Genomic DNA, 23,960 nt, shown 5'->3' on the forward strand with positions numbered 1-23,960 from the left:
AGACAGACAAGATAAGGTGTCACCTTTTCACCTGAAATGACTCACCTCACGTCTTTCTAAGCTCACCTGCTGAGTTAACACCCAGCTACTGCAAGACATTTCTGTCTGAAAACATTGAGACTCTGAATACTTCCATCTTTCCACATCAAACGCCCCAAGGTACATCAGCAAATAAGTTTAGTTTGGGGTGTATCGAAAGACTTTTATTGTGACAAATAGAGCAGGAATCAGGAGTGGTCTTGGCGACCTTCCAACAGTGATAAATCAGAGTGGTGGTAGTAACTGTGGTGAAGAAAAAGATAAAGAAGAAAACCTGCCCTACTGCGGTGGCCCAGGAATGCAGAGCTAATTAAAGTAATTCATCACATCAGTCATCGCGATGTGCACCTTCTTGGTGGATTTATACAGCAAGGCTCTTCTATTAGGTGTCTTTCTAGCTCCCCCCCCCCCTCCTTTGTGAATTAGAAGAACTCACATTATAGTTATAAGGCCATTCACTCTGCACTGGAGTGTCTTGCCATAAAGAGTAGCAGTACATCTGTTGTATCAAAAAATACAATATTAAACAAAGAGGCTATGTAACCTCACTGGAAATGAGTTAGGTGTAGAGAAAAGGGTCAAGAGTCTTTTGTTGTTGTTGTTTTTGTGTGTGTGTATGTGTGTGTGTATTCAGTCTCTTTGAGACAGCGTTGTTCACAGTCTGGTGTTCTCGTTCAGCTTCGGCGCTTCTTTGGAATAAGAGGTGGTGGAGCAGAATGGTTGGAGATCTGTGAGGTGTGAATCTCCTTGTCAGGCTTTGAGGGGAAAAACAGAGATATAATTTACTAATATTAATGTTGTCGTATAGCCTCAAAATACATCAGTCGGTCCACACACCATGACAAAACATATAGTTCATGTGCAGCACATGTTCTTGGCGTTGTAACAGGCTACACATGACATTCACATAATCTACCCAATAGACCTACCATCTATTAAAGTACAATGGAGGCGCAATGAGTCTTGTGTTATACCTGCTGTAACTGAAAGATCCAGGTCTGGTAATCTTCTGGATAGGTACATGACACCTGCAGAGGTTCCATCAGCTCACCTGAACATGAAATGTGGAGATTACAGGTGATGCTTTTACTATCACAGGTGAAGACAAAGTGATCCCTACATATACAGTAGACCCTTTCAACTGCAGAAACAAACATGTGCAATGGCACATTTCAGTGGCAGTTTTGAAGTCAACATTTTATAGAGCATTACACTAAAAACTGAATTATTATCTGTGTTGGTTTTGAACGTTTCAACTGGAAAACCTCTAGGATCAAATGTAAAGGGTCTTTTCTAAAACTGATAGTTCCGGTCCTTGATTGTGATTGTGTCTATGTATCTGGCAAGATTTCATAAAATTAAGGCACAGCAAACATTGCTTTTTCTTTTGTTATTTGAGCTAAATAACCAAACTACACCCCTCCCTCAACATGCTCTTAAAATGCCAGCTGATTGGCTGGAATGGTGTATGTCATGGTCCAAGATAGAATGTTTCCCCATTTCCCCATAAACAATTATAACTTGTTTATAATGTTTATGACACATTCAAGACAGTGTCATGTCACTCTTATGTAGATACCTTCAAGTAAAGTGTAACCTACCTTTTTTGTATTTTCCCATTGCTGACTCAGTGGGCCTCATAGAAATCTTTTTACGTTTATAACATAATGTCATGAAGTCTCATTCGGTTTTTGTCAGTTAGGGTTAGGGTTAGAGTTAGAGTTAGGGTTAGGGTTAGGGTTCATGTGTCATGACAGTGTCATGTGTTCATAACAGTGTCATGTCACTCTTATTATGACCACCGCGCAGCCAGTCAGATTTTTTTTTTTTTCCTTTTTCAAGATGCCCAAATTTCCATCAATGATTCCGGGACACTGAAAGACCGGGTACATTTAAACTTGGTGGGCATGTAACCCCACATGGATAGCATGGAACCATCGTTTTCGTTTTGATCTGTAGCCCCCTGCTGGACTGGACCCCTGAAAGGAGGGTAGGGAAGACACAGTTTTCTGTGAATATCTCGAAACCGTAGGGTTTAGGAGGACCATTTTTTTTGTATGTTGATCTCAAGAGGCCATGTCAACCCATTCCATAACCACTCATTTCATGTATAGCGCCACCTAGTTAAACACAAAAAAAAGTAAAAATGAGGTGTTGTAATTGAAGGTATTTGTGACCTAACATAGTCAAAACTGCACGAAAGTGTAGGATCATTATGACACCCTCTGTATGCACGCCAAGTTTTGTGGAATTCCGTTCATGGGGGGCTACACAATAAATTAATTTATGTTACTATACACCAACTGGCCTGTAGGTGGCCGGAGACAGTTTTCTGTGAATATCTCGAGAACCGTAGGGCCTAGGAGGTCCACCTTTTTTTATGTATGTTGGTCTTAAGGGGGCATGTCAACCCATCCCATTACCACTTATTTCATGTATAGCGCCACCTAGTTAAAAATTCAAAAGCAAAAAATTAGGTGTTTTCATCACAATATCTCTGGCTGACAAGGGCAAAACTGCATGAAATTAAAAGTGTAGGATCATTATGACACCCTCCGAATGAATGCATGCCAAGTTTTGTGTACTTTCGTTCATGGGGGGCCTTACAATAAAATAATTTATGTGTACATTTAGTGACGTACACCAACAAGGATTCCCGGGACACTGAAAGACCGGGGTACACAAAACTTGGTGGGCATGTACCCCCACATGGATAACCCATTTCATGTGCACACATGTGCACAAACAGATACACACACACACACACACATACATTCACAGTAATCATACGTATGACACATACTCACACAGTAGACATATGTACGCTTGCATGCACAGGCACATACGCAGGCACACACACAAGCACGCACACACACACTCACACACACACACACACCCACACACATAACATAAACATAACACAAACAATCAAGAATTTCTCAGAATTATGAACAGGCAAGATGGAGGTGGGGTTGTATAAAATTAATTTTACATGTGAAATCTATTAACTAATCATGTTTTGGTACTTGTTGTCTAGCAGATACCAGTGAGAATTGAGTGTGGATAATGCAATTTAGTGAGACAGTGAGAAGTGTTACTAAAAGGTCTTCATGTGTTTACTTGTTATTTTATGTAGAAAACAGCTTTCTCAGCACATGGTGGTGTGGAGTCATATGTCCTAATCATGTGGCAACACATTTGATAGCAGGCCACACAACAAGGAACTGCAACAGTGGAAATATTTACACTGTTGAGCGTGGTGAGAACTGGTAGAAAGAGGAAATTAAGTCTGCACAAGTGGCATTTGGTGATGTCTCACCTGACAGCTCAAACTGATTGCCAGGTAAAGCTGACCTCTCCAAGGCCTGGATGCTTCTCCGTGGTAACCGTCCCTGTGGGAACACAGCACAGTCATGCAGCTTCTTTCACCACACAGTCACACACTGTTCACACACAAATAACTAACTGCCATTCTACCACCTAGAACACAGTGACTGTGATACATAGAATGTGTTGAACATACATCCTAAGTTTCATTATAATTATGACAACAGCGGGAGAATAAGCTTCTTCATAGACATTTTAACAATAGGTTGGGGGTTGAACGTTTAATCCTTTCTTTCACGTCTTGTCACTTGTGCGCTGCAGGGCTAGCAAAAGCCAGGTCAGTTTACAGTGTCTCCCATACAGTCCTGTTTGTTGTCAAAAGTGTTACAATAGTTCACCAGCAACAAAGCCAAGGTCACAGGTTCAGCAGCACTGAAATCATAGGGTGTCTGTCTTGACACCCAGTCTTTCCCAGCCAGATCACCTTACCTCGTATTTCACACAGACGCGCTGGCTGTCCACGGAAAGAATGAGGATGTCCCGCGGAAAAAGGACAAGAAGTCGCTCTTGGGGTACCTGCAATGGTCAAGCATTAGATAAAAAGGTCAGTGTGACATTACTTTGTATGATGCGGTCAGTGCTGGACTCAAAGATGACTGCTCATTAATGACTGGAATGTGACTCACAGGCCTTTTCCACCAACAGAAAGGAATCAGTTCCATTCTGGTTCACACTCCAGAACTGTTCTGAGCATTTCGACCAAAGATAAATCAGTTCAGAAACTGAACAGTTGGTTCAAGATAGTTGTTTTTTCCTGTGAACCTACTGTGTGTGGGTATCTCATTCGACAGGTCAGTTATGCACGCTACACCCTCTGTTGATGACACACCCCTGGTCCCGTTCAAAACCAGCGGAAATGCAGACTGGTTCACTAGATGGCACCAAGGCTCAAATAACTCTGAACGGAATCGGTTCAAGAACCAGTTCTCTGTTGGTCAAAAAAAATAAATAGCCTCAGTGCCTATACGTCTGCTGCCTCACCTGCTTCTGTGAGTTGGTGACGTGCACCAGAGACAGGAAGACTGGCAGGCCCATGTGCTGGATGGAAGTGCCCTCCCACTGCCAGATGGGAGCACGGAGCAGATACCTCTTCAGCTCCTCTCTCTTCCACATCTCATCGCAAGGCAGCTGCGCAGAACAGGAGAAGAAGAACCAAGACTATCATAGAGCCATTTTAATGCTCTGCTAAAGCAGCTATTTCTGAGTTGAGCTCATCCACAAACCTACTGATTTAGATGTCTCAAGAAGAACATGAACACTTGGCACAGTTTACATAAATAGTCATTTAAGCAGCTCCAGTAGAGTAGGCTGAGCCAAATAATTGAGTTGTATGGCAAAAACTGAATTTTACTCATGGTTTACCAGATAGGCCAGAGCACTATGCGAGGGGCTCAGTTGTTGCCTGAGGGATTTATATCTCCTGTCCTCAATGTTGTCCATCCAGTTCTTCCTGTCAGTGCCACTGGCACAAATAAAGATCTTGGAGTCCATCATGGGGCCTAAAACAGGGTCAGATTGTACGCCTGGTGAGCAGACCACTCCAGAAATATGGCACTCTATGGAGCTGTTTACCACCCAAAGATTTATTGTTTTTCTACAACTATCACTTTCCACACAGTATTTGCAAAATGTCCTTTTTAATGAGATCAAAGCATGCGATGGCTGCGACACTTGCTATGGATATACAGTAGTAGCTGCATAGGCCGTGCTTAGGCTTCCTGTGCATGATGAGGTGACTTTTCAGACAGGCATTTTGCCACTGACGGAGAGAGACTCACCACTGATCTCAAACATGTATGGGGCGCTGGGATCCTGGGATATGATACGCACCTCCAGAGCAGAGAGGGGGAGAATGCCCTGTGGGGGAGATGAGACTCTCAAGGAGACAGTCTGACTGGTCAGACAAACAATGGAATACCACACAGCCCCTTTCAGTGGAAGATCCCAGTATAATGTTCTAGTTAGAACTAATTAACACATTCTTTTACTGAGTTACAGTACTTGCATGTGATTCATATGACCTGTTTAAAACATGACTTTAAAGTGTTATCTGATGAAATCACATGCCCATGATCTCTTTTTTTATCTACAAATGTGTGTGTGTGTGTGTGTGTGTGTATTTGTGTTTTAACTGGTTAAGGAGACTCACCTCATAAATGAAATTGTGATGGGAGTGGTCCAGAGCTAAGATCAGTAGATGGAAGGAGAAGAGCACGAGGTATCGCTCGCCCATTGCCTGCAAGAGGACAGGTACATAAAGAGGTCAGCTGGGTCACTGGTGTGTGTGTGTGTGTGTGTGTGTGTGTGTGTGTGTGTGTGTGTGTGTGTGTGTGTGTGTGTGTCTGTGTGTGTTTGTATGTTTGTTTATGTGAAAATAACAAAAGGGGATTGTAAGAACACCTCTGTTTTCTACATATGAATGTAAATGTGACTCATATTAGCCTGGTCCAGACATACCTCAAATGTGTCACTTTCCCTCATATGACCTCTTTACCTTTGTGTGTGTGTTGTGGAGCGTCACGAGGGACGAGTAGATGATGTCCCCATATGAGTGTGCTGCCCGTCCCTCCCACTCTCTGATTGGCTGCGTGTATATCCTGTGATGCACCTCCTCCTTGCTCCAGCCCCACAACACTGTCTGCAACAGGATGCACATCTAAAACCATTTCCTGTACTTCACACCTTTACCACACGCTCATTAATAACGCTGAAACCGCAACAAGTAAGTACAGAATGTACACAATGGAAAACCTCTCACCCCCTTAAAACATCTTACACACAAAACAGAACCTTCAAAACGCAGCTCTACACACCTGGATGTCATGATGTATCTGGACATCATTGCATGATATTCTGGTTTCCACAGACTTCGGTTCCTGCAAATGTACGGTAATAGTGTTAATGTAGGTCATTTTAAGCATTTGACCCATAAGCTACTCTGTGACAAACATCCTCCCCTCCTCCTCCTCCTACTTCTCCTCTCCTCTTCCTCTCCTCTTACCTCCTGCGTGAGTTGTCTGACCGAAGGACAGCGTACTGGTGGGGGTGGCGGGCCGGTGCCATTACGCACAGACTGTCTACTCTCTCCCAGGTTCCAGACCCTGCTCGGGGAAACAAGAGAAACTGCAGTAGCAACTAGTACAGCAGATACTTTGCAAAGTACCGGTAAATCAACCACAAGCAAAGCAAAATAGCCCAGCCTTAACAAAGTAGCCCAACCACATCAAACAGCATGTTAGCATTTGTTTGATGGCTATTGCAGTTGCACACATTTTGCTGAATTTAGAAAACATATTTCAGTGAAAGTATGTGATGAGATCAGAAACTAGTTCTCAACAGAACGACGGGTGTGGTGGTAAATGTGTTTTAACATGTTTTCAGTGACTTTGTTATTTGCTTTCATTTGTCCATTTCACACCTGTGCACAGTATTGTTGTGCACACAACTCAGTAGCCAGCAACTTTTTGACAACAAAATGCCCATTAGCATTTAGAAACTGTGTCATGCAATCTCTCATATCATACCAGTGCCCCCAGCTGTGGGATTGAGGAGTTTGTGGATTTCTCAGGTGGTTCATCATAAATGCCAAGCGCTTCCGCTCTAACACAGCAACAGTGTTGACCTTCACTGATTAGTTAGTGCCGCCACATCCTGTTCGTCCAGCACCCTCCTTACCCTGACCTGAACCCCCATCCCACCCCACGCTCTGCGCTCTGCTCCGCTCCTGATGGGGTGGGGTGGCCTGGCCAGACATAAGCTGATTAAAGTGGGCCCTGTGATGAGCAGACACCATCTGACCCCTGCTAGACTCCCGCCACTGCCACTGTAAGTCCCTCTGTTTGCGTGTGGACTTGGCCTGCTAATTATCGTCTCCATCCATGCCTCTCAATACGCATGCAGGGGTGTTGGCACAGAGAAGCCTTCTGCTGCTACTTCTGCTGTTCAGTAGCTGCCTTTCCTCTGGAAGTTCATGTTAGTACATCACCGTAATTTGTCGGCTTTGGTATGTTTGTGCATGCAAGTGTGTATATTTGAATATATGTTTGTTTGTGTGTGTGTGTTTGTATGTGTGTGTGTGTGTGTGTGTCTGTCTGTCTGTCTGTGATTGTGTGTGTGTGTGTGTGTGTGTGTGTGTGTGTGTGTGTGTGTGTGTGTGTGTGTGTGTGTGTATGTGTGAGTGCACTGTGCATGTGTGTTTGTAAATGTGAATTTGCTTTGACATCAGCCTTGTCAGGAATCAACAGGGAGTACACGTATCACTGTATGTGTATGAATAAGTATGAATAACAGTCGATGATGACTAATCTTCATCATGACTGTGAGTGTGCGCAGCCAGGGTAAGTCCCTGTGTCCATGCGTGCTGTTTTGCTTGTCTAAATTGCGTATCTGCTTCTGCAGAGATGCTTGACAGTTTGGACGTGTGCAGTCTGCCCCCCCTCAACCCCCCATCCCACCATCCTGCTAGTCCACTTGGCCCCCACGCCTAATCCCCCCCCAGTCTCCTAATAAAGGGATTGAAGTGCCCAGCCTGGCCCTGCCCAGCAGCCCCTAGCAGATCACCCCCTCTGGAGCGGGACTCCTGATTAGCTAAATAATATTAGTCATGCTTCGTTTGAAGTACAAGAGCCACCTAATCAGATCATATCAGGAGTTTGCAGCCTCATATTTCAATAACTGAGAGGCAGCGATATGCTTTTTTCATCGGCGTGTTTTCATTGGGATGGAATACTCTGAGTCACAATCTTTCAGCTATCTTCTGTCTAACATTGGATGTGTTTAATTACCACCCATAGATTAACCCATTGTTTTGCTACTGTACATGTAATTGTTTCACCACTTTTCACACACCACTTGCAACATTTCTTTTTAATCAAGGCATGTGATGTGGCTGCAGCAATTGCTACGAATATAGTTTCTTGTTGTGTAATATGTGCCTGTGTAATACAAGTTGCTGTCTGATGCTATCGGCTTGTTAGACTCTGCAGAATGTCAACAAATAGGTTTTCTGTGTCACAGCTGAACTCAGCAAGGGTCAGACAATGGAATTTCGTTTAGTTACACTTTGTCGCTCAAGGAAGACCCCTCTAAGTGAATGCACTCACCCTCGAATAACAAAGCATGCAATGTTCAGGGCATTAGCAAACTTCTTACATAAGATGGAGAACCCAGAGTGCTCAACACAGGATGCTGGACTTTACCGTATTTTGTGTGGTGTAGTCATGTGGTTTACACTGTCAACTCGTTTATGAAAAACTCAAAATGGCACCAAATAGATAACCCCAGGCACAGAAATCCTTCCAGTGCAATCAGCCAGTGAACAGAGTTTCTCTTGTTCTATTCAATGCGCCAACTCCACAGATGACCCATTTATCGGACCCCTGTACAAAGCCATGGACTCATGTGATTTACTGAAAAAGTTATCTACCATCCCAACTGTCTATAAAGCCACCGCCGAAAAATTAGGAAGTTCCTATTTCACAGACGTGCCACATGACTGACCATGGCAAAGAGTTAAGAAGTACACTGCACATAGAGACAAAGAGAGAGATAGAGAGAGAGTGTGTTAGAAATATCTTACCCTGTGCCGTCAATCTCTAGCAGCTCGATCTCGTCAGGCCCCACATCGTCAATCCCGGTGTGCCTCTGAGTCACACTACAGCATCCCATGGCGGCAGGGCCCTGGAAAACTCCTCAGAGAAAAACACCCTGCTCCCAGCAACTGCCTAACTACACACTGAGTGCCATCTGCCATGTGCCTCGCTCATCCCCTCAACACCTGCCCCTCAGCAAGGGGAGAGAGAGAGAGAGGGAGACGGAGAGACGGAGAGATAGAGGGAGAGATGGGAGGAGGGGAGCAGAAAGATAGAGACAGAAAGAAGAAGGGGGGCAGTAACTTACAAGAGACAAAAACAATGTATGTATCGAAAGAGAGAGAAAGAAAAAAGCCAGTGGGTAAGAAAGCAGAAGCAAGATTTACAAAGAACAATGAAACAGCAGAAAAAAAACAAAAAGAAAAGGCTTCCCCTCCCTGCGCAAGTCCTCACAGTAGAGCCTAAAGCAAGCCAGACAGACGCAACACAGTGGCAGAGCCAGAGATCTGACAGCCCTATGACACAGCAATCAGTAAGAGCCCGGAGAGGAGAAACAAGTGTGCCGAGACTTCCTGTCAGTTTGATGCATGACGCAGCTGCGGCCAACGCAACTTCCTCAGCCGCCCGCTCCTGAGCAGTTTGAGACGCTCAAGTAAATCAGATGCCTGGGCTGGCAATGAACGAGGCTCGACAGTGAAGAAACTAAGGTGTGATTGCAGTGCACAGGGAGGTAACACCAATGACGAGCCAGAGATAATTGCACAGCCGAGAAGCCCCACAAACAAGCAGTTGTAGCAACAACCCACAGACTAAATTAGACAGGTTTTTTTTTTTGTATGTGGGGACAGATGGGCATCACCGGACTAACTAATTAGGGGTTTGTGTTCAAACTCTCAGGTATGGGCCAAGCCAAGTGTGAAGTACAGACTGCTACTCATTTCTTGAACATGACAATGTGCCTACAGTACATACAGAACTAAATTATGTTCTGGTGGTAGAGAGTAATTGTGTGCTAATTAATTAACGGTGTAAATGAATTGAGTTATTGTCAAGCCATTAATCTTCATAATCATCCAGGTGTCATCCTGGCAGAAATTTGATGGGGTTTGTAAATGCTGTATTCAAGGTAGGTTGAGTACGCTGAGGTTTAAACAACAATTTGTTTATTCAGTTTATTGGAAAACCTTATCTTGAAAACATTATCGCAGTGATGAACATGAACAGCACCAAAACGGCATACACGAACAGTTGAACCCGTGGAGCTCAGCCATTCGTGGTCACATGTGTCCAATCACAGCCTCAAGGCAGCTGGTGAGGAGGTCGTCATGTCTTCACTGAGGTCTTACCCTTGTCTCCCAGTCCGGTCCTGTCGCTGTCGCTATCCGTGCCCGCTGCCTTGTTCACTTCCAGCCCCTCCGACCAGGTGCTGTGACCTGGCGGGAGTTTGGTCAGTCTCAGATTCATGTTCTTCAGGTCCTGGCCGGGCCTCCTGTCCCTGGAGATGGCCTTACGGGGGTAGGGTATGGAGCTGCGCTTGTTACCCAGCGTGGGCACAGACAGCGCCATGATGCTGTGTTGAGGGTGCTTGGCAGCGGCGCTGGGGCCAGTGTTATCCTGCGAGGGCGCCTTCGGACGCTGCCAAGTGCACGTTTTGAGCCGGAGCTCCACGCGCACTGGCACCGGCTTGGGTCTGGGCGGACGCACCTGGGGTCGGGGGGGTTGTGGCTTGCCGGCAATGAGGGCTGCATGGGTCGCCGGCAAGATCCCGGAGGGTCTGGCGCCTGCAGAAAGGGCCTGGGCTGGGGGCTTCTCCTGTGGGGCCGTGCTTGTTAGGGAGGAGGAGGATGTACAAGGGCTGGCGCTTGCAAACATATCTGGGCAGAGGGAGGAAGCTAAACCAGCGCTTGCTGGCTTGTCTCCTGAGGACGTGTCCAACGCAGCAGGTCTCTGAGGTCTAGGGCGGGTGCTCCCCTGGACTGTGGAGCTCTTCGGTGCCTGCAACTGGACACTGGCTCCCTTGCTCTTCTGGCTGGGTGTTGGAACTTCGTCTGCCCGGTACAGCAACACAAAGTCTCTTTGGCTGGCCAGGGGCTGCAGCTTCATCCTATAGCGACACTTCTCAAAAATCTCCAGAGCCAGGTCTGCAAAACACTCACCATCACTTTGTGCCATATTATCTGATGAATTGCAAATCATGTTGATTAAATCATGAAAATAAAAACAACAATATAAACTAATCACATTAAAAAAAAGAAACATAACTGGAAGGAAACTGTAATAGAAGGAAATTAGAGTGACACTCCTGGAATGAAGACTCCTTAATAAACAAAATTAAGTACCATTAACAAACTGTATTTCCAATCAGCATTAGTAAGTGTGTACCTGAGCTACAGATTACTGAAGAATGGTCTTGCCTACATGAACTTATCATGATGACCATAGCCCTTACCAAAAAGGTATATTTACAGTTAATTTATTATAACCGCCGCTAGCGAAGCGGTCATATAGGGATTGTCAAAGTTTTTTTTTTTTTTTTTTTTTTTTTCCCTCATCTACTTCCTGAATTTTTGGTCAACGATACCCGGGGCACATGAAATTTGGTGGGTATGTAGCCCCACTAGACTTTTACGGAAAATTTTCGTTTTAGTCCCGGGGGCCCCTCCCCCGTGCTAGGCCCCCGAACCGCAAAAAAAGCAGTTTTTTCCTAAATAACTACCTGAACCGTGGCACTGAGGATGAAGAATCTTTTTTGGTATGTTGGTCTCAATGGCCCACATCAATCTGGCCCATAATCACTCATTTGTGATTTGCACCCCCCCCGGTAAAAAATGAAAATGCAATATTATTCTGCTTTAATCGCCCCTATCTTCAGTTAAGATGTTCAGAACTGCACCAAATTTTATGTGTATGATTGACCTGGCATTCTCTGGGGGTATGCCACGTTTCGTAGAATTTCATCCATGGGGGGGTCTAAAAAAATTAGGTGATGTGTACATTTAGTTAGCCTAGAAATCTAGACGCGCCCCTAGCGACAAATTATATTTGCTGCCAGGGCTAGTCTAGCAACTCTCCGTTGGCTTGTGAGCTCCAGAAATCGAAACTTAATCAGGCATTGAAATCGTGTATAGAGTCGTTTGGTGGGCTTAACATAATGCTTGATGGCAGAGTTGCAACGGTTTGGCTTGAATTCCCTGCTACTTAAAAACAAATATCCTAATACGTCCTATTGCGTGCAGAGGGAATTTGAAAGACAACTGATTATCCCGCCCCTCGGACTGAGCACTGCGAACGGTGAGTGCCCAGACCCTACATTTTAATGTGGGTCTGGCTCGCCAGGCTAACATTTAGTGACTGTACACTCATTGGCCTGTAGATGGCGGTGCACAAATATACACATGCACACACACACAGGCACCCACATACTATTGGTATTAGAACTGCCAATACATAATTACAAATTCAGTAGGATTAAAAGAAAGCCAAAATAAATATTCATCATCATCATCGTCATGGCTGCATTTCCAGTATTGGCGATAAGTAGTCGTTTGTCCACTAGATGGCGCATCGTTGCAGTGAGACGTAATTTTGTTGGAAGTTAAAAGTGGGTTGGAAAAACAATGGACGCTTACTACAAGGACTGTAGTTTACCTGCAGAGAACGTCTAATAAGGATAGGATGATGTTCACATGAAATGTAATTCCCATTTCTTCTTGAAGCCGAAATAAATCTGAGGATGTTTATCGGACATGCTTGGTTTTTACTGCAGGTACGTTAATCTTATAATATCAATAAGGACCTAGGTAAGGTAATGCTACTGTTAGCGTTGGTTAAGTGATGGAGGCCAATTTGATTGATTGCATTTGTAGAAAACTATAAATGCGGTTATACCAAGCAAATTGATAGCAGCACTGTAATTGTATCTTTCGACTGTCATTTGTTGCACGTGCTACAAAAATCATTCTGTGCAATGGAAGATTTACCAACGTTACACCGGTCTGATACAGTTTTGCCTATACACTGTTTATTTAAATATACTGTTTATTTTTGTTTTGAGTGCGTGCAGGGTGTGAGACGGGAATCGATGTGCTTTGATTCCAGCTTGGTAGTTGTAGTCTGTGAAATTAAAAAGCACGTGTGTGTGAAGTATCCAAACAATGACACCTTAATTTCATTATGGCTGCTTTAGCAACACACCTTAAGCTACTGTGTAGTGGGTCCCATAAATGCTACAGGTAGGCTTATAAGGTAGGCCTATTTACAACATAAATTGTCAATAGGCTATGCTGGCGACACAAATAAAATCTCCTTTGGAAACCAATGGCTTACGCCTTACAGCATCAATCGGACTTAAACTGCCATATCGTGGCGAAAAGTTGTAATAAAATTCACGCAGCTCCATGAGTCAAGGAAAGCGCGAATGAAGTAGCCACTTGTGTTTACTATTAGGGTCTAGTTTGTTAGTTACAGTTTTGTCATAATAACTCCCTGATGCATTTTTGCATTTAGAATAGCCAGAGCGTGGATATCTCAATCGGAAAATTAAACAATATCGGGTGCCTATGGACTAGGCTGGGTGAACCCAGCCTAATCTGCCCGCTATTTATTTTTTGATTTCTTAAAAGATTGAGCTTGGTCTGGTGAAAGCCAGACTAGCCATGGACCTCAGTTACACAATGCAAGGGAACATGAATCAGCCTATATTTGCACGAACAATAACGGACAACAGCTCTTCAACTTTGGCCCGTTAAAATGTGTATGAACAGTCTAGCGACGCATTTAATCAAGGCCCATTTGGACATGTCAGTTATTTGCACCACTGGTTAGATGTAAAACAGCATTTCGTTTCAGACTACTGTTACTTAATTTGTGCATTAACAATAAAGTTTCAGACTACTTTTACTTAATTTGTGCATTGACAATAGGTATTACATGAACTAAAGATGACTAAACGCGGAACGGATGTACAGGACTGAGCGGCGGTCATATTTTGTACCGCTATGTGGTACATATAGTTACTATAAATGTACTCGTGGTACACTTGTACATATGCTATGTTTATACTTCTTCGGACTAAATTGGCCCACTCTCAGTTTTATAATAGTAATTACTAAGAACTGTACTGTAAGTAAAGATACTAGTTCTATTCTAGCACACCTTTTAGTTCATTATAGTATATGTTAAGTATTTTTAAGGTGTAAAAGTAGTAAACCTTTATGTGCACTATAAGTGAACTTATAGGTGTACTGTTTACTAATAAACTGCATTAATATTGCTTATTTATATTACACACACACATCAATGGCATAGGCTGCACGGGAGGAGGGGGAGGGGTGAGCTAGCTCTCTGTTTTGTTTAAACATCAACAGAAGTGATGTTACCCAACATTGCTTAGAGCACCTTTAAAGTATATTTAAGTATAGGCTAAATACACTTAAACCTTTATGTATATTTATCCGTATAAGCTGAGTATAATTCAATTTTGTGTATCTCTGATCACTACACAGAACGTAAGCTATACGTATGCTTAGTTCAAAATAAGTAGACCAACAATACACTTCCATAAACTTATTTTTCCTGAGGGAAAGCCAGTCCTGAAAAGGAACGTCTAACCACAAACAATGTTACAGAAGCCTGGCTCTGTCTGACTGTTTCTCTCAGGTGATTCTCACAGTATCACATGAATGGGTCTTGTGGAGACAGGCTAATATTACACAAACAAACAAATTCAACATGAAGTCTAAAAACATGCTGCCCACCCAGAGTTTCTGTCACTATGTTTGGTACGACTTCCTTTAGCACTTTGCAGTTGGTGTGAAGAGCTGGGTTGCAGTTCATCTCAAGTAGCCACACCTAAACAAATGTTAAGACAACATAAGTCACCACAAATCCACCCACACAGTAATAGGAAGGCACATCCACAGAGAGAACATTTGAATTCATTCATCTTAATTCAGAGCTTAAACTATTCAGTGTAACTATCTTATATTGTGCCACTCAACTGGGTTTCTATTAGGTACTGATAAGTGTTGTGAATGGTTCGTAACCACTAGGTGGCACCCTACATCATTCAACTGCTTTTTCAATGGTACTAAAAAGAACATTTTAGTTGCTTCCATGATGTTTCTACATAGACCCTACATGAATATATCATGAATATATCATCATAAAGCAGGCTAGCAACAATAAAGAGGCGCTATAGAAATAGCGATGGAAATGTAAAAGTAATTGACCCAATACAGCGATACATCAAGAGTATGCAGAACATTGTCCATTGCCCCACACACACACACACACACACAAATATATGTCTCTGTCTCTCTCTTTTCTGTATGTGTTTTGAGGGTGGGGTTGGGGGACGGGGGGACGGGGGGACGGGGGGGGTCTCTTCAGAGAAAGATTTCAGGTGTGACTGCTACAGAAATCGTTACAGTATGCAGCTTCAAAAATCTGCCAACTCCTGAAAATCCATATGGAGACGTCTTAATTATTCATCAAAGCACTGTAGCCTATTACCTGCAAAGCAAACCAGTCTGCTGTCATGCTTTGCATGGCTGATGCATGAACACTGTTTTCAGTCACTTCTCTGAAATGGCTTTCAAGTCAGTGAAGATTGGGTTTTTAATGTGACAGATCTTTTTCATTGGCCAACAGTCCTTAAAGTATTTTGCTCACATCAAGCTATGATGTGTACTCTATGCTGAACCATCCCATTTACTAATGAAAGACAAATTCAGAGCTGTCTTTGGTATATTCACTACAGCTCTGCACCATCAGAGTGTCATATATAATGTCACATCCTGACAGCTTTATCTGTTTCTCTCTCTCTCTCTCTCTCTCTCTCTCTCTCTCTCTCTCTCTTTCTCCATCATAATTCTTTTGACAGAATGAGGACTATTGTGTTGGGGCGCTTATGAATCCATAATCATGATGTAACTGCGAGAGCTTCAGATGAGCATCCCAGGCTTAGAGACAGCATGCTTACTGCTGTTCTGTGAGTTGCCAGGCAACTGCTCTGAAGTGGTAAAGTTTAGGTGGTGCGACAGGAGCAGAAAGGCTCTCCACTGGCCTGTTCAATTCCCTGCTCTCAACCGAACAGGTGGAAGTGTTTGTGTTTAACCCAATATCAATATTCCGTATGCTACACATTCACTTATGCTAAAAAAGGCTTTGTGATTGTGACTATTAGTTTCATTTGGACGGGAATTCTTGACTACACATCCTGTCTAATTGCCTCTAAACACTATCGAGCCACACACACAGAAACAAACACACACACACACACACGGAAACATCCCAATGGAGAAAATTAGCTCATTAGTCTCCCACCTTGAAGTCCTCATCAATCAGGAAATCACAGCCAATCAGGTCAAAGAAGCCCAGCTTGCGCACCAGTTTGGCTTTGACCGCCATGAAGCACTGCAGCATAATCTGCTGCATGCGGCGCTGTTCCAAAGCACAGAGAGAGAGAGAGAAAGAGATAGAGGGGGTTACAAGAGACAACATGCCCCGTTTAACTACACTATGTCCAAGCCAACCAAAAGACTCCCGTCAGTGAAGAGTACTGGTTTAAACTGGTTCATAAGGCTAACCAAGGTCATTATGGTTAGAATGTCTGCTACTGAATCTGTATTTATGTTGTATAATAATCAACTTGAAATATCACTGTAGCTGGTGGGGTCTGTAATGTCAGCAGAAAGTATAGGGCTGTCGCTTGAAGCTTTTGTTACCATGACAACAATTGCCCTCCTATCTCCTTTCATTCCCCAGTTGGCACAGGGATAACTGAAGAAATTAAAGCAGCTTCTCCTAATAAGCTACTGTTGCTGGGCTTTCACATATGGGGGAAAGTGAGAGTGAAACCTTCACGTTTGAGAGTGTAGAGGTTTGGGTTTAGTGTCTGTATGCAGCGGTTTCTCACAGTGAACTCACTGTGAAGGCACCATGCACCCAGTCCTTGGCGAGCCCTGTGGCTGTGAAGTTTTTATTGACGTACTCGTTGAAGCGCTCGATTGACCACACCGTTTCCTCCTTCAGTTCGCTGTACAGAGGGTTCTTCTTTTGCATGTACTGTTCACACAGAGATGTCAGTGTGCATGATGAATGCCTGACAGGGGCTCAAAAACATAACTGCTCATTTAAGATTAACATTTGTATCTAATCGATATCTTATAGTGTTCCACTGCATCTTATTGTAAGATATAATGATAATGAAACTGGGTTAAAGGTGCCATGTGTAATATCCGCCAAAAAATCAATTCATACTCCACATTCCATAAAAGATGGGGGCAGTATACCTCCAGAAAGTGAGTTGGTCTACCCTAGAGTAACAACCGAGAAGCGTGTATTGCAGTTTGGCTGGCGGTTATGTTGCCCGCATACCTCCTCCCATGGCCGAAGCTGGTATTATGACACCTGTCGGGCTGTGGCTAGTAATTTAGCATGCTAATTCTGGTTGATATCTCTGCAGCACTATACCTTGCCATTTTTTTTATGACATCATCGCCCTTATTTCTTCTCATTCTTTTGATGCGTGTAGCTCATTTTTTTGATATTTTTACCTCAGTTCTTACACATGGCACCTTTAATATAACAGAACAACTCATTTCAACAAGGAAGAAAGACATTGGGCATCTAGGTGCAAATAAAATGTCTCTCCCAACTATAGAAGAAACTTTTATGGTAATAGTTAAACATTAGCCAGCGTACCTGGTTCGTCAAGTGAGCTGAGAGGTTTTTAGAGTTGGGGTCATAAAGGTCACATGTAAGGCGAACATAGCCATGACGGAAAAACACCATAAATGGCGTGGTGGAGGCGATGAGCAGATAGGACCTTACGTCAAACTTTCTGCCTTGCAGGAGCAGCGGGTTCTGCACATACCTATCAACAGAGCAGGCAGACTTTCAGTCTTGGTCACTGAACGTTTTCACACATCTTCACATCTCAATAAGTTTAGATGAGTATCTTCAGTGTAAAGCTCTTATAATTTGCTATTGGACTCATGTCTAGCACTGCTCTTCGGTTATCCATCCGTAAGGGAGACTGGTTGAGATATGTCTGAAAGGTTATGGATTTTTCATTCTTTTCATGTGATAGATAGATAGATAGATAGATAGATAGATAGATACTTTATTGATCCCCAAGGGGAAATTGTGAACAACTAAAGTAAAAAATCTGTTTGACAGAACTTCTTATTGGCTCTTGCTTAGAAATTACCCCATTGATGGGATAAGCTCTAAAGTGTGTGTGTGTGTGCGTGCCCCTTGATTACACTTCAGTTCTGATGAAAGCTTTCAACTCCTTGAATGTGATTTGTAACGCACAGAGATATTAGCAGGGGTAGGGTCTGCCGTTAATTAAATGTGCAGTGTCAGGTTTGGCATGACTTTGTATGGAAATGAAAAAGCTGTTCTCCCTTTGATGTACCAAACTATAGGTGGAGGATACTGAAAGAAGGTAATAACTCAAGGGGAAATGACATGCATGTTATTGATATTTTATGAGGCTTCAATCCACTATTCAGTGATGTCAAGCTTTCAGGACAGATACGTGCACTGCACATAGAGAGCAAAACATATTTTATCTGATGTCTTTGAAAATGTCATTCCTGTACTGTAGCCTAAGTGGTATGATTTCAGTGATGTATAATGTTTTGATTAACCTTGGAGCTTGAGCATAAATACCCAGCTCAATACAACCCTCTTTTGGGATGGGAGAGGACTGCATTCTCAAATACAGTAAGCCCATTGGCTGAGGTCTAGTGTTTGATACACACAATTTCAAAGCAAGCAAACATACTGTTTTGAAACGATAGACACAATTTCCAAAAATCTTCTTTCTAAAATATACACAAGTTGCACACTGTTCATTTCCAACTGTTACCACAGCAATTAGGCTACATGTGTTTAGGTTACATATTTTCTACAGTTAGCTTCATGCACTAGCCTAACTAACACTGCAGTGCAGTGTAGTAAGCCAATAACATGAAGTTCTTTTTTTTACCCACTTCTGGACAATTTGTGCCTGTGGAAGACGGAAGGAGAGCTTGCTGCTGCTCTGGTTTTCGGCGCTGGTCTGCAACCGGGCGCGGAAGGCACTGATGTCCTCTGGGGAGCGGAGCAAGAAGATGCCACGCCCCTGATTCGAGTCTGTGGGTTTGCAGATCCACACGCCACAGGTCTCCTGGCAGGCTCCTGCAGGAGCATCGGCGCTAAGCAGGTCAGATTGAGCTACTTTATGTGCTAGGCCTATGCCTACTTTGGGCTAACTGTCTACTATGAACGATGACTGGTGGATAAGTCAATGACAGTGTTTCAAAATCATAACCCTTATCATGTGGGTTGGGATTTCATTCTTTATCTCATAGTGTCATCTGATTTAAGTTTTTGACCTTTGTTCTGTGAATGTGTAAGAAGGTATTCTACTAGGAATCAAAAGCATGCAGTACATTCAAAGCTACAGTGCTGGTATTAGGCCTAGATGCAAACTTACTTTCCTGCTGAGCAAAAAAAGCTTCTCTTTCGTCTTTCACATCCATACGAAAAGTGGCGGGAAAGAAGTCATCCATCTTTAGGCTTCTGTAAGTAGATTAAAGGGTTTACAGAGGCTAATACCAACGCCATAAAAACAACAACAACACAGATATCAAATACAGCATAATGATAGTTGTTAAACAGGCTTACAGGCTGAGAATTACAGTCTAATACAGTATGATGACAGGCAGACAGAAATGGAGGCTATTGCAGGTTATTAGGCACATTTATTTTTATGAACAGAATTAGAAAATTGCACTTTAGAGGCATGGCATTGATGTGCACTGTAAAGAAGAAATATACATTCATAAATTTCATTCATTCATTTCAGTTAATAATCAAGCTTCAGACAGTCAGCCATTTCATTTATGCACCATTGTCTGCAGCTTTTGTGACTTGTTCTTCATGACTGTTCAGAAATAGATGAGATGAACTGAAAGCACAGTCAGACATTTTTAACTACAACTGTTGTAACCTGCCGCTCTCTACTCTCCCTTTTACCTGAGTCCTCTTCCACAATTCACTTTGCTGCTGACCCTGTCATATTCCCTAAGGCTGTTGAGGAGTCCGATTTTGGAGGTCAGGACCTTATTGTTTGGGATCTGGAACAGCAACTGCTCACCTTGATAAAAAAAAAAAAAGATCACATGCAGGACAATGCCAGATCTGACACAACATCACCAGTTTAGGCTCATAGAAAGATGAATAAACAGTTTCTGTCAACAGTGTGACATACTGTACCCTGTAGCGAACACTTCCTCATAGTTATAGTCAAACGTTTTTAAGTTCAAAAGTCTTTGTGCTAACACTTGTGCTAAGTAGTTTTAGCTTACAGTTATTAGCCATTAGTGAAGCCAACATAAATGGCACAGCTGGAAAAAAAAAATCTTTATTTATCCGAATGTAAAACAAACTTTAAACTTTAGATATTCTTAGGGCAAAATACATGTGTGCACTACTTTGGTAATATTATCGGTAATAAAAATGATTGGTTTTCATTACCTATTTCAAGGTAATGAAAAGCAAGGAGAAAAACTTAAGAGTAAATCAGATAAATTCAGTATTCACCCTCCTTGAAGTTATAGTAAGTTGCCATTGATCTGGTCTCACACCATTTCAGTTTGTAGTCCTCTCGTGTTCTGTCATAAATACGTTGCCAGCCTTTGTTCTCACAGTATGCAGCCACTCTAAACAATGAAACATAATAACACTGTTTTGAAGATCTGAGTCATTTAACAGTGTGTTTGTGTGTGTGTTTTGATGAGATATGTTTCTGTGATATGGTTCTGACTGCATACTTTGGTATTGAATATTTAAATTAAATTGTTTGGCAGGATTTCAGCAAATTGCTGTTCATTTCCATTTTTGCTATGCTATTTTATATTTAGGATAGATTAGATTTTCTAAACCTTGCTTGAGTTTTAAAATGTGAAAATTCACATATTTATATTTCTGTGTGTGTTCGCATCTTTGCTTTTAGTGCATTACTGTATATCCTCAAAGAATCTGTACACATACTGAAACAATAACTAAACGCCAGTCTTTCCTCCACTCACATGGGTGCCCCGTTTCCGCCTCCAATGAAAAAGAAAGGTCCAGGCCCCAGAGGTTCCATGGGCCTCTTGTAGCTGTCTCTGTCCGAGCCGTATGGCAGTCTGGACCTTCTCTGCTGCCCTGGTCTTCCACTGTCACTGCCCTCAGAGTCTTTCTCATTCTGACAAACATCTTCTCAAAAAGGGCCAACAGAGTGCATGCAAACACATGGCAGATTCAGAGTAAATCTAGGAAATGCTTTCACATAGATGCATGCACAGACACAACTCCACATACTCTCACATGACACATACTGTAGCCTACATGCCCTATGCAAAGATATAAGAAATAATTCCCATATGAGATCAACTTTTACTGGTCTTTGGAACCCGATTGTCCTTTAAGCATTCCACAGATTGCACCCACATTTGAGTATGACCTTTTAAACAACGACTTGGAGAGACGGCGAGCATAATTATACAGTGTTCTTTAGTTAAGGCCCTGTCAAACTCAATACACTGCTAGATTCACATTAATGGGCCTTCTCCAAGAGAAGCGACTGGACAGACATTAGGAAATTGGCTGGTGTAATCCGGTGAGCGTGCAGGAGATAATTAGGACCGGGGGAAGCGATGTGTCACCGGCGAGGGAACACCTGATCCCGTGCTCCAGTGGTGCGGGTCGTTTCGTTAAGCACACCTCGATTTCCCCTTGCTAATACAGCCAACACCGCCAGATTTAACCCTTTCACACCTCTAACAGATGTATTTTCGTATTAAAGGATGACTCAAAGTGCACACAATAAAGTTTTCACTGAGCGGTATTTCAAGATGTCACAAATACTCATATACAACTTTTTGAATTACAGTAACTCATCACTTAATGGATAATGGGCATTATGGTATTATAATATATAATTCATAGCACATCAAATGAAAACTAATTATTGAATCCCAGCTCTTAGTTTAAGCAGAGCTGATTTGAATAGCTTGTTAAGCCCTCTATACAGTATACTCAGCTGTTGATTGCCTGGGTGGAGTAGATGTGGGTTTTGCTACACCATGTCATAAGCACCAAGCCATACAGGCTGTCAAACACAACTAGCAGATGCTTGACAAACAAAACAAATTTCAAGCAGATTATGCTTGTTTATCTGCACTAATGTTATTAGGTCTGTCAGATAAGCTGTCATTATGAGACAGAGATTTCTATGGACTTTTTTGGTGCTGAGGGACTGTTGTCCTGGTAAAATTACATTTTTTTTCTGGTACAACAGCAAGCTTTCTCACCACAATGCTATTACCGAGGCCCTGACATCAGGCGTGTGTTTAGCACTATTTAATCATACCATTACAGATGTGCCTGTTATGAGAGAACAAAGCATTTCATCATGGGAGTTTTTTTTCCCACTCTTTTTTGTTCCTGTTGAACTCGCGGCAATCTCCCTGGGATTAATTAACATATGGTACAGACAAGCTGCAATGAGCAGTGCATCACAGCAGCCCCACTTAATGATGGGCTTTCTCCCCCCAGCACGCACCTGGCCTAACTCCATCTGCCTGCTTCACCTGTTCCCCAGGCTGGTCCGTTCCCGACGGCTGGCTCCCTAAGGGCTCCTGTGGAAGAGCTGCCTCCCTCTCCTCCTCCTGTTGTTGTTTACCTTTGGCTCCAGGGCCCTGGGCCCGGTCTCCGTCCAGGCTGCTGGCCACCAAGCCGCGGCTCTCGTCGTTTCCCCCACCCTTGGCCTGGTGTTCTGGAGACTTGAGTGGCGGTGGGTCTTCTCTGCCCATGTGGTCCCCGTCCTCCTTCGCCCTGGCCAGGGCGTCTGAGCGCCTGTCAGGCCCAGCCCCGCTCTCCGATGACATCACTCCCTGCTGACGCAGAATGCCAGGAGAGCAGAAAGATTTTCCATTTGGGGTGGAGAGGGGGGAGGTGGCATGCGCTTCTCACCTCTGACCTGAGTAGGGCCTGTGGATGGCAATGTGAAAAATAAGAAAACAACAATTAAACAGTACTGGTTCCTGTTTGGGTCTTATTTGTTTACTGGTGTGTGAAAGACACTGAGTGGTTTAAAACATGTATTTTTAGATGATAGCAACTATCCAATTTTTATTTTTAAATTTGTTTTGTAGTTGATATTTTCAAAAATGTTACTTTTAGAATTTTCTTCATGCATGAATGTAATTACATAGAGAAAACGACTAATTCCAGAACATGGCTACTAAATGTGATGTCATAATGAAAGATTTAGTTTGATCCTAAAGTCTTTCTTTGAGTACATTTACAGCTGTCGGTTTCAAGGTCAACTTCTTGAGTTTTGGGTAAGTAAAAATGCTGAGATTTTACCTGCAAAGAAACATTGTCTCCTCTTCAATTGTGTGCATTTGCACTTGTCCTCTATATTTCGGTGTGACAGTAAAAAAAACTCCACATGGATCTAATAAACTTCGTTGTATCCTTGTATCTGCCCCAGTCTAAATATCTCAGCCAAAATAATGGCACTCTGGTTGCAAGGTCTTTGTCATGCTTAAAGATCTGCCCAATGTAAACAACCCCTAGTTGCCTGGGCAATGGGTGCCATAGCAACCATTCCTAACTGTACCTTGATTCTTACAACAATAATGGACTAAGATTCTCATGGCAATAATTCCCCCATCCTAACCACCTGAGCTTAGTCATTCAATATTGATTGCCATTGAGCTTGCTGTTTGAGCATAGCAGTAATATGAGAACTGAATGTCTCAATCATAATAGACTTTTGTTTTCCTTTAGCCACTGTACTCTAGGAAGGTGTAAAATATAATTTGCCAGAGGGTTGGCAAAGTCAAATGTTTTCAAACTCTGCTGAAATTATTTTACTGTTTCTTGTTGAGCATGGAT

General features: G+C 42.9%; 2 protein-coding genes across 4 annotated transcripts; both read right to left on the bottom strand.

The window, feature by feature from the left end:
- Positions 1 to 181: 181 nt before the first annotated feature.
- Positions 182 to 9,904, bottom strand: LOC125293900. The gene is made up of 12 exons (XM_048242125.1): positions 9,005 to 9,904; positions 6,428 to 6,527; positions 6,240 to 6,302; positions 5,921 to 6,064; positions 5,576 to 5,662; positions 5,205 to 5,283; positions 4,789 to 4,925; positions 4,408 to 4,554; positions 3,856 to 3,942; positions 3,359 to 3,431; positions 1,014 to 1,090; positions 182 to 794 (listed from the first exon to the last, which is right to left on the bottom strand). Exons 1-12 carry the CDS (start codon positions 9,091 to 9,093, stop codon positions 714 to 716), a joined length of 1,164 nt encoding a protein of 387 aa, XP_048098082.1. The 5' UTR covers positions 9,094 to 9,904; the 3' UTR covers positions 182 to 713.
- A 271-nt stretch (positions 9,905 to 10,175) lies between these two features.
- On the bottom strand, positions 10,176 to 23,607 carry ttll10 (tubulin tyrosine ligase-like family, member 10). 3 transcript variants are annotated; one of them, XM_048242124.1, is made up of 12 exons: positions 23,427 to 23,607; positions 22,741 to 23,048; positions 21,104 to 21,272; positions 20,616 to 20,734; positions 20,049 to 20,169; positions 19,507 to 19,592; positions 19,022 to 19,208; positions 17,724 to 17,895; positions 16,947 to 17,084; positions 16,344 to 16,460; positions 14,774 to 14,867; positions 10,176 to 11,194 (listed from the first exon to the last, which is right to left on the bottom strand). In XM_048242124.1, the coding sequence occupies exons 2-12, from the start codon at positions 22,943 to 22,945 to the stop codon at positions 10,341 to 10,343; spliced, it is 2,262 nt and encodes a 753-aa protein (XP_048098081.1). In that variant the 5' UTR covers positions 22,946 to 23,048; positions 23,427 to 23,607; the 3' UTR covers positions 10,176 to 10,340. The 3 variants fall into 3 exon arrangements, with proteins under 3 accessions (XP_048098081.1, XP_048098080.1, XP_048098079.1); XM_048242123.1 differs by having other exon boundaries at positions 10,176 to 11,158; positions 22,621 to 23,048; XM_048242122.1 differs by having other exon boundaries at positions 22,621 to 23,048.
- Between the last annotated feature and the right edge of the window lie 353 nt (positions 23,608 to 23,960).

The sequence above is a fragment of the Alosa alosa genome, chromosome 4 (genome assembly GCF_017589495.1).
Source record: "Alosa alosa isolate M-15738 ecotype Scorff River chromosome 4, AALO_Geno_1.1, whole genome shotgun sequence".
Lineage (NCBI taxonomy): Eukaryota > Metazoa > Chordata > Actinopteri > Clupeiformes > Clupeidae > Alosa > Alosa alosa.

Excerpts from the sequence above, each read along its gene's own strand:
- LOC125293900 (XM_048242125.1), bottom strand. The coding sequence starts at position 9,093 with ATGGGATGCTGTAGTGTGACTCAGAGGCACACCGGGATTGACGATGTG. Across the intron at positions 5,284-5,575 it reads ATCACAATTTCATTTATGAG|GGCATTCTCCCCCTCTCTGC; the intron begins GTGAGTCTCCTT and ends TCTCCCCCACAG. Across the intron at positions 795-1,013 it reads GGATCTTTCAGTTACAGCAG|CCTGACAAGGAGATTCACAC; the intron begins GTATAACACAAG and ends TTCCCCTCAAAG.
- ttll10 (XM_048242122.1), bottom strand. The coding sequence starts at position 22,945 with ATGTCATCGGAGAGCGGGGCTGGGCCTGACAGGCGCTCAGACGCCCTG. Across the intron at positions 21,273-22,620 it reads GGCAGATGGAGTTAGGCCAG|ATGTTTGTCAGAATGAGAAA; the intron begins GTGCGTGCTGGG and ends CTTTTTGAGAAG. Across the intron at positions 20,170-20,615 it reads TTACTATAACTTCAAGGAGG|GTGAGCAGTTGCTGTTCCAG; the intron begins GTGAATACTGAA and ends TTTTTTATCAAG.